This window comes from Nannizzia gypsea, genomic scaffold (assembly GCF_000150975.2).
Source record: "Nannizzia gypsea CBS 118893 supercont1.1 genomic scaffold, whole genome shotgun sequence".
In the NCBI taxonomy this organism is placed as follows: domain Eukaryota; kingdom Fungi; phylum Ascomycota; class Eurotiomycetes; order Onygenales; family Arthrodermataceae; genus Nannizzia; species Nannizzia gypsea.
The window spans coordinates 895,828-905,563 of NW_003345201.1; the positions used below are offsets into that span (position 1 = coordinate 895,828).

Sequence of the window (9,736 nt, forward strand, 5' to 3'; positions counted from 1 at the left end):
ATATAATGATTTCCACTCTTTCTTTGCTGCTGTTTTTCATTCTCAAAGGATATTATTCTTGAGGCTCGGGGTATTTTCTAGCGGCTCTTGTTGGCCGTTGAACTTAATGTGGAGTATCACGATTAATGCCATCACTTAGGTTATCCACAAGCATAAACTATCGCCGAAATACGTATTAACTAACACGCTCTTTACTTCACAAAGTGACTTTTCCGGACCCTCTGTATGTCCGAAGTTCTCCGTCGTTGTTGGCGATGTTGATATCTTGCGGCTCGGCAAGCTGGTCGTCTTTTTTAAGTTAAAATTCTGACATAAGCAAATGCCAAGATATTTTAAATATCCGGTCACGTGATGCTACTCCTTCACGTCTAGTGGAAATTATACATGGGAGAGCGCGACTTTGGGAGCAAGTCTTTGGACGATGGGTTAAGCGCGGTTCGGATTTTTTTAATATCGCGGAGCCCTGAGCTATACACAGGCTTTTGGCTGTAAGCCATGGCTTATAGGCAGAATGGCCAATATCCGCCGTCCCAATCACCGCGGCAGCCATATCCGCCAGCAACGCCTCCGCAGCAATCCTACCATCATTCTCCGCAGTTCTACCCACAGGTTGTAATTCCAGCATACCCTCCTCACTTAGCACAAAGTCCGCTACTACAACCCCCTTTACGGCCGCATGATTTCACGACCCCCGCTATCTCGCAGCAAATTCCTCCCCATTATTCCGCTCCACCGCACACGGGCTTCCAATATGGAGGGGTTTCCGGTGCCCCAGGCTCGCCATTTGCGGTACCAAATCGACACCCCGACTCATACGTCTCTCCACATTCACTATACCCAGTGACGCTACCGCCCCATTCCCAGACTCAAGTCCCTCCTCGACCTCTTCAGCCAGTACCTCAACGACAAGTTCCACAGCCAATTTCTCCTCAAGTACAGAGTTTACCACAGACCCAAAGATACTCGCAGTTTCCTACACAAGCAAGCCCAACAATACGGAATAATCATCATATACCAAAAGGGACCAGGACACCAACTGCCCAACCTCAAGCTCGGCCATCACCACAGATGATGGGGTCAAAATTGTCACAACAGCAGAAGCACGGAGGACATGATAATACCAAGCCATCTGTGGACTACCAGGTTTTGCTTCTGGCTCTCGCTGATGAGTATCTTGATGCTGCCCATAGCCAAGCTACTTTAATCGCAGTTTCCCAGGATGCGCAAGAGATGGAACAATATTACAAACTGATCGCCTCAGGTTTGAGATGTATGGAGGCACTGCTGAAGGTTTGTCTTGCACTGTGCTGCTGACTGCGGTGACAGAAAAAATCTAGAGTAGAACCAACTGTACATGCTGACACCTATAGAATTGGAGGCTGGCTCCTCAAACAGAAGCACTTGTGACCTTGCGCTTTGCTAAGATACTGTATGAGGAGACGAATAACGACACAGAAGCCGAGACAATATTAAGCAAAGGGGTATGCTTTCGCCTGAATCCTAATATATGCTTAAACCCCCGGTTTTTCTCCGTTCATGAAGCGCTAATAATATATAGATTGATCTATGTGAACGGGTGTGTAGTCCACGTTTATGGCGACACAATAAATGGATTAAGCTTACAGGAGTATTGTATAGAATAGGATGTTTGATCTCAAATATGGAATGCAGCAATTACTGTGCCGAATAGTGTCCAAATCCAACCCAAGAGCCGCAATGAAGACAGTTGACGGTGTGATTCATGACATAGAAACGTAAGTCTAGTTTGATCTAGATTGAAGTCTCATCTAACTTAAGTAGGTATCGACATACTGGCTGGGAGTATGCATTTCGTCTACTAAGGGCATCAATATCACTCTCACCACCACCACACCAGGATTTGGTGGGTGCATTGCATAACCTTCAAAAAATATCGTCGTTGGCGGCATCGTGCGGCGATAAAGCAGTTTCGGTTATTGCCGCCGTTCTTGAGGCATTGATCCATCTTCAGCAGTCCACAAATGCAGATTCCATTGAGCACGCACAGCGAGCAATTGCTACAGCCCGAAGTCGCCAGCTGGATCCTGAAATCCGTGGTATACCCCAACTTAACTCTGTCATCCAAATGGTAGATATATGTTGCAGCATCCTTGAGTACGATACAAATCAATCTAGCCAAAAACTCAAGGAAATGCAGAGATCAATGGACCAGGACATTCATAATCCAAAGTGGAAAGACGACGGATCGTTCGCTCTCCCCCTGACCACTGGGACTCTGAAATCAACCTCGTCTCGAGAGCCTCAAAATGACGGCCATATATTTGAATTAACAATGAACTGGCTTCCTGAGCATGACCTCTATGCACTTTGCTATTTCCTAAGCTCCGTCACCTTGAGCGCAAAGAATTCGCAGGACGGTCATAAGGCGGAGAAATATCTTGAGGAAGGTTTGGGCATGATGAAGGGTAAGCTTTATATTTATTTGTAGCCGAGTTGACGTCGGATTATTGCTAATGGATCTTCTAGCTGGTCTATCATCACCCCAGGGAATCTCCGAGTCGTTAGTTGCTTCCTCTTCTCGAATTTGCTGGAGGAGACGCCTTTACTGCAACATGCTCCTCCAGCAGGTGTTTCTCTTTTGCTCTCGATCCGAGTGGCGAATGGCAAATAAGACGCTTAAAGAAGTTAGGAGTACGCTGGCCGAACTCGGAGACTCGGTAAGCGATGATATTATATGTCTGGCTGAATATGCACGCGGTATTATATACCAAGCAATCGGCGACATTGAAGCAGCAATGGGCACTCTCCGGCAGCCCATATTCTCTCTGTCGCGGGCCACCAACAAAGTTCCACGAAGCAATCCACATCGTGATATCATAATCTTAGCGAACTTGAATCTCGTACTCCTTTTGAGGGATCCTTCAAAAACAGATCACTCGCTTGCCTCGGAAACGCTGAGCATTGTCGGTCCGCATTGTCAAAGCAGCCCAAACAAGTATATCCGGGCAGCGCATTCTCTTATAAGTGCCACCGTGCATACGGAATCTACAATCCAGACGAAACGTGATCTTCACCAGGCACTGCAAGCCGCGACGGCAATCCAAAACAGTCAAATAACCTGCGTCGCCCTAACATTCATGAGCTGGAAGTATTTCCGGGGCGTGATTGGCGAACAATCTGAGAAGAGCGCTATGGCTGCTAGAGCCATGGCAAGAAAGGCAGATGATAAGTTATGGATGAGCGTTACGGATGATCTGTTAGCTGAAACGCTGGATCGACAAGGAAAATCTGCAGAGGCCCAGGCATTGAGGGCCAAGGCAGATAGAAAGCTGGAGGCGTTACCGCCGGCGTTGAAAATGAACAGGCCCGATGGGAACGGGAATGGAAATACAAACACCAATGGTGGTGCGTCGAAGAAATATGTCTAGATATAATGCATGTTATTTAACACGGCGAGTATGGCGTTGAAAGCATGTCGGCCTTATGGGTAGAGTGGCGTGTTTCAGGGGAAGAGGCAGTTATAGTAAATACACTTGTTCCTGTGTATAAAAGCGCCAACTCATGGCAGGAATGTCACATACGACATATTGGTTGTTATTTGTATGATTAGAAAGGCGACTGAGGAATATAAGCAATGCGCATTCCTTCCATCAGAGCATATATACAGATAGCTGAGTCCACGCTTGTCAAGGACATCGCTCGAATGCAAGTAAACAGGACCGACAATTAACCACCAAGTAATCCAACTCCTTTAAAGGGATGCAGATTTCTTCTGCGTTGCCCCTCGCTCGCTAGATTGGACGAGCCCCAAACTCCAGAAAACAGAAATCAGAGTAATAAATGCATATACTGGGAACAAGTCTGACTGGAGTCAGAATGGAAACAAAACAGCAAGTCAATGCAAAGGGGGAATCATTGTACAGCAAGGAAAATAATAAGACAAAGGGTGAAAAGGTCGAGTAATCAGCCCAGTCCACCCCATGCGCCTCTTATCCTTCGAGCTAGCTGTATGTCCTTTTGCATGATGGTGACTCGTTTGGCGTGGATGGCGCAGAGGTTTGTGTCCTCGAACAGATGAATTAGAAAGGCCTCGGCAGCTTCTTGTAGAGCCTGTATTGCTTGCGACTGCCACCGCAGCTCTTGACCAACTTCTGATGGTAGCAGGTCCATAGCAATTTCACGCACTAGACGAGCGAAGGGTAGTTTAAGAAGTAGGAGATCCCATGATTTCTGATATCGTCGGATTTCCTTTAGCGCAACGGTTCCGGGGTGATAGCGATGTTTCCGCTTGGCAGGTAGAGGATCACCAGCTAGAAAGTTCCAAGTCAGAGAGAGAATTACAATGATCAAACACAAATTGAAGGGAGAACATACGCTGTATATCTGATGTTCGTGATTCTCTGGCTTTCGACTTTGTTACCCCCCCTCTACCTCCGCGCGACGAGGAGCCGCCTCTCGAACTAGTATTTCCACCACTTGTTCTCCTAGCCACAGAAGACGACCCGGGCACCGTCTTGGCCCCTTTTTCCACTCTTGACGGCATATCCTAGCTCCTCTGGTGCGATGCGCGCACAGTCTGGCAGAGTCTCAGAATCGCGGGGTATACCCTCGAGGAGGTTCCCAAACGGTTGCACCTTTCCCTGGTGGCTGTCTGAGACGAATTTCCGAGAGACGCCAATTCAATTGATTGTATCGAGTCACAAACGTGTAAAGGCTGGTCTCAGTGACTTGGTGTCTGATCCGGTCGTGGGATAACGGTATAAAACGGCGCGAAAACGGAATGTGTCGCAAAGACAAGAATACCGCATTCAGGTTCAGAGAGATGGAGGAGCAAGCAGAGACACAGCAGCTTCGAGGGACAAGATGGCTGGCGGTTCAAGTAACAGGCGAAAGAAAGAAACCAAAGTCTCAAAGGACGTTCGGGCGTCTCTTTTTTTTTGTCGACTTCCCAGCCATCTCAAAGTGGAAAACGCGGCGTCGAGGGAAAGGAGCTCTCTGATTGGCTGAAGCTCGCGCCCAGCCACTCTACGCGTCGGTCACGCGACAATGACGCTAGCTTGTATTAGGACTAGCGTAATATTACGTATAATAGTTAATCCTTTCCCGTGATTATTACATCATCATTACATAATCTCATGCTAGATAAGCTTTCTTGCTGCTTCGTATCAGAAAAACGAACGTCAAGAACAACAAGTTGGCTTCAATTCAACTGGAACTCGCGGTCTGTCTTTTTCTTCTTACTTTACCCTCTTGATTCTCCTGGTTTCATGAGAGCCTGTTGCGCGTGATATGCCAGACACATATCTCCAGTGGCCTGCTTTTGTTCTTCGAAGAAGACACTCATCCATTCCATTCGTGCCCGCGCAGAAGATCATCTACAACGAGTATGGCGGCGATCTGGGGCAACGCAGGTCAGGGTGGACAGTTCCCTCTGGAGCAGTGGTTCTATGAGATGCCACCTTGTACACGGTGGTGGACAGCTGCAACGGTACTGACATCCGTGTTGGTACAATGCCATGTTCTCACTCCTTATCAATTATTCTACAGCTTCCGGTCGGTGTTCGTCAAGTCACAGGTGAGTCTGGCAGTTGAACAGTAACCACCCTTGGTTATCGAGTATATGTGCTGACATTGATATGTGTAAAACTAGTACTGGAGACTCGTTACAACATTCCTTTATTTCGGGCCGTTAAATCTGGATCTGGTGTTCCACGTCTTCTTTCTCCAGCGGTACTCCCGACTACTTGAAGAATCGGCCGGTCGTTCTCCTGCATTTTTCTCCTGGTTGCTACTTTATGCAACCTCTATACTACTGCTTGCATCGCCATTCCTTTCCCTGCCGTTCTTGGGCTCTTCTCTCTCCGCTAGCCTGGTGTATATCTGGGGACGGAAGAACCCCGACACGAGGCTAAGCTTCCTCGGGCTCCTCGTCTTCACAGCGCCATATCTACCTTTCGTTCTCATGGCGTTCAGCCTTGTCGTGCATGGAACGATTCCTAAGGATGAAATATGTGGTGCCGTCGTGGGGCATATCTGGTATTACTTCACGGATGTATACCCGCAGATGTACGGAGGGGTGCGGCCATTGGATCCTCCCGCCTGGTGGAGGAGACTATTTGAGGCTACCAATACTCGAGACCAACGAGCCACGAATGCAGCACATATAAACAACGACATGGCTGCCATTGCTGCTCGGGAAGTGAGATGATTCTTACAAATGATATTATTTGTACTGGGACCTTTGGACCGTTGACTTCTCTCTTCTGTATTAACGAAGAAGATGGCAATGGCGGGGTAGATGGAACTACCCTCTCCAGGGCGCCCTTTTGTGGTAAAATTGGTGGCGGAAAGACAGACGGTGGCATTCATTTGTTTTACCTTTATAAAGCATTCTGCACTACTATGGGATACCCAATCATAGTCATAATGGCGTTTGGCTGGCTGGAGTTTGCATCTTTTATTGTGTTATTTAGCCTAGAACTTGAATTTGAATTGCATCGAGTCGCTTAATTTGCGATCCTGCTGGTATTGAAATGGGTTCGATAGGTAGGGTCTTTTTTTTTTTGGAGGGGGGGGGGAAGTACAAGGGTTATGTTAGTTGCTCCCTGCGAAAACGGATAAAAAAGGGGGTAAAAGGGAGCGAAAGAAATAGTTTTAATGCCAGGGAACAAGGGCCCTTCCAGAGAGAAAGAACAAATTTATCTACTGTATGAAAGAGCGGAACAATAAACTGATCAAGGAGGCCACAAAGGGGATTGACCGTTGTATGGTGCCTCGACGCTGGAACGCATTGGACATTAAATAAATAAAAAAGGATGTAGTGCTGAGCAGCAGTAAAAAAAGCCCTTAACAAGGAGGTATAAAACGAAAGACATAAAAGGCTACTCAGTGAACATCTACAGTCAGAGAACAAGGAAAGTGGGTGATGACCTGGATATCAATCCGCTTTGACAGAGCTGTATCATCATTGTATTAGTGGATTGAATGGGCTGAGAGTAATGGAGAGTGTGGTCATACCTGTAAATTCGCCGTACGAATATGTATGCTGCCAGGAATCCTACGGTGCCTGTTAATAGGCCGTATACAGCACAGCCTAGGAAGCTGTAGCTGAAGAATAAGAGGCTTGAGACGAATCCGTGGATATGTAGCTTTGTGCAGAAGTACCAAATGCAGTACATGAAGACCCAGACTGCGCTGCTTCCTCCAACCATGAAGCTGTGCCACCACCAGCGATGGTTCTAGCGGGTGGAAGTTAGCCAAGCATGAAAACACTAGGAATATGGTAGGAAGATTAGCCCGTACCTCTGCGCATAGTAGAGTGTAGGTAGTAATGATAGCCACCTCGGCAATGGAAAGAAGAGTCAGAAGGCCGACTATGCTCAGGTATCCGAAGACGTAGTAATATCCGCCCTTATCCTGTAACATGTTGCGGAACAGGAAGACCAGTTCCACGAACAGAACGGCAAATGGAGCAAACCCAGAAAGAAGAATTCCTCCGAGAGATCCTGAGTACCATGGTTGAGCGGGTATCTGTCGCGGAATAGCACTGGTGCGCGTAGGGTGGCTCCATGGTTTAGATCTCTCGTAGCCATACCAGCTGCCTGCGTATACGAGAGGGACCTGTATGAGGAGCCAGAGAGCAAGGAGGCCGACTAGTGTACCAAATGGAAGAGCTGTGCTCGATGCCTGAGCCCAGACAAACAGGTTCAACACGAAAATTAGGGAAAAGACAAGTCCGGGGAATAGCAGTGCAGTCTATCATACGTTAGCTTCTCCCGGCAAGAATACGCTTTCTCGTGAAGAAAGGAAGGAAAGGAAAAGAAAGGGTGTAGAGCTACTTACTATGAAGGTATTCTTCCGCCAGTTCATACCCCCAAAAGTCCTGTACAGGCGAGCAGAGAAGTATCCAGAGAAGATACCCGCAAAGGTGAACAGGCCAACACCTACACTGATGAAGCCGCCCCTGAAACTGGGGTTTAGCACACCTAGACAGCTCAGGGACAATAGGCCCGTAGCCATGAAGAGGAGCTGCATGCCCGATCCGACAAACGGAGCAAGAAGGCCGCTATACGCAGGCGTTCGAAAGACGTCACCGTGGAGCCGCTTCCACGACGAGGCGTCGTCAAAGTCATCGTCAGACGAGAGGTCATCATCCGAGGCCACACCGCCGTCAACTAGTCCACCAGACGACTTCGACTTCTCCTCTACAACTGGAATTGAGCCGCTGGATTTCCGAGACCGAAGCCTGGCTTTACCATCCTCGAGCAGACCGTCTGTTCGACCCTTGGAGTCTCCGTAGCCGGTACGACGGTATATGACGAGCACAGTGGCACTTAGGACACCGCATATCACCAGGGAATTCAACAGGGAGAGCCAATGGGTAGTGGTGCCGTCCTGTTGGCTGTAGAGGTATAGATCCCATCTGTTAGCCCACTCTACCTTGTCCTCTCGCTTGAAGAAGACAGAGTAGGTGTAAGGGATAGAAAGCTTAGCACCGTCGTCGACCTCGTCGTTCTCCGGTAGATAAGACGCACCCGGGTACTGCTGTGCCAGCCGCGTGTTGTTTGGTTGCAGATGCAGCTCGAACCCATGATGCACGGTATGCACATCGCCGGGACATCCGTCCTGCTTCCTGCCCTCGCGGCTGATGCTCTTGGGGTATATCTCAAAGCCGACGATGACCTTCCGCCCGTCACCGTCACCACCACGCGGCGCGTCTCTCCACCGGATAACAAAGGTGAAATGGTTGTGGATGTAATGCGTAGGCCTCCTGCTGGCTGATGAGACGGCCTGGTAGCCCAGCTTGAAGCCGGTGGTATAGTACTTTTGAGTTTTGTCGACAGTGATGAAGCTGGTTGCGCCGGGCAGGTTATCCACTATCCACTCGGCCACGAACCCGTCGGATATCAAGCTCTTCGCCCAGTTTACCTGTCTGCGCCCGATCTCGCGCGTGCAGAGCGGTTTGCAGGCGACGTTCTGTCCCATCTCGAGCTCGAAGTCGGACAGGCTGATGCGGTCTCCGCGCAGCACTTCGCCCAGGTTGAGCGGGATGCTGTGGCCGCCGCTGCCGGCCTTTGCGGTCGACGGACAGGCGAAGGGCAGGTCTGAGTAGGCATATTGAAGCTGTGAATTGTCTGAGAAGATTTTGTTGACGAGGACGGGGATGCGCTGGCCGTCCTGGTATGTTTGTATAGAGTATCCTGCGGGAATGTCAGTCAGCCAGTCAGTCCGCGGCCACCACAGCTTGACTCGGAGCCAGCTCTCTGGTCTATACTTTGGGAACAGCTGTATATAGAGTGCGTATTAGAAGAAGGACAGTTACTTACCAGGCACGTAGAAGGCTGTGGCGTGCGGTGGAAGCAGAAGAAGGAGCAGAAACGAGAGTAGATACGCGAGCGGCGCCGTCGAGTCCATGTCGACTACATCCACGCAGCCGAGACAGACCAGAAGAAGACGAAGACGACGAAGAGAAAGATAAAAGAAGAAAGGACAGCGAGGTCTCTGTCTCTGTCTCTGCCTGCAAGCAGTGAACTGTTACTTTGAGAGTCTAGTTATTATTCAAACGAAGGACGAGGGCGAGAAAGAGACAGTCTTGTTGATATCGGGACGAAGGAAGAAGAACCGCTGCAAGGCTCGAGAAGAAGACAAGAAGACAAGAAGATACGAATCAAATATGAAAAAACGAACGAACGAACGATTGACCAAGCTGGTCTTTCTTTTCTTTCTGGTTCTTCAGTCAGGAAGACGAAGCTCGGGA

The 9,736-nt window shown here is 48.9% G+C and overlaps 4 protein-coding genes across 4 annotated transcripts; 2 read left to right on the plus strand and 2 right to left on the minus strand.

Annotated features, from left to right (window-relative positions):
* Positions 1-495: 495 nt before the first annotated feature.
* On the plus strand, positions 496-3,407 carry MGYG_00327 (hypothetical protein; the record flags this gene model as incomplete). The annotated part of the gene is made up of 5 exons (XM_003176190.1): positions 496-1,290; positions 1,559-1,576; positions 1,639-1,754; positions 1,801-2,444; positions 2,506-3,407. The coding sequence occupies 5 exons, from the start codon at positions 496-498 to the stop codon at positions 3,405-3,407; spliced, it is 2,475 nt and encodes an 824-aa protein (XP_003176238.1).
* A 535-nt stretch (positions 3,408-3,942) lies between these two features.
* MGYG_00328 (histone H3) lies at positions 3,943-4,522 on the minus strand (the record flags this gene model as incomplete). The annotated part of the gene is made up of 2 exons (XM_003176191.1): positions 3,943-4,289; positions 4,354-4,522. 2 exons carry the CDS (start codon positions 4,520-4,522, stop codon positions 3,943-3,945), a joined length of 516 nt encoding a protein of 171 aa, XP_003176239.1.
* Positions 4,523-5,365: 843 nt separating this feature from the next.
* On the plus strand, positions 5,366-6,187 carry MGYG_00329 (derlin-2; the record flags this gene model as incomplete). Its single annotated transcript, XM_003176192.1, has 2 exons — positions 5,366-5,554; positions 5,630-6,187. 2 exons carry the CDS (start codon positions 5,366-5,368, stop codon positions 6,185-6,187), a joined length of 747 nt encoding a protein of 248 aa, XP_003176240.1.
* Positions 6,188-6,916: 729 nt separating this feature from the next.
* Positions 6,917-9,393, minus strand: MGYG_00330 (transmembrane 9 superfamily protein member 4; the record flags this gene model as incomplete). The annotated part of the gene is made up of 5 exons (XM_003176193.1): positions 6,917-6,935; positions 6,997-7,217; positions 7,282-7,734; positions 7,822-9,179; positions 9,306-9,393. The coding sequence occupies 5 exons, from the start codon at positions 9,391-9,393 to the stop codon at positions 6,917-6,919; spliced, it is 2,139 nt and encodes a 712-aa protein (XP_003176241.1).
* Between the last annotated feature and the right edge of the window lie 343 nt (positions 9,394-9,736).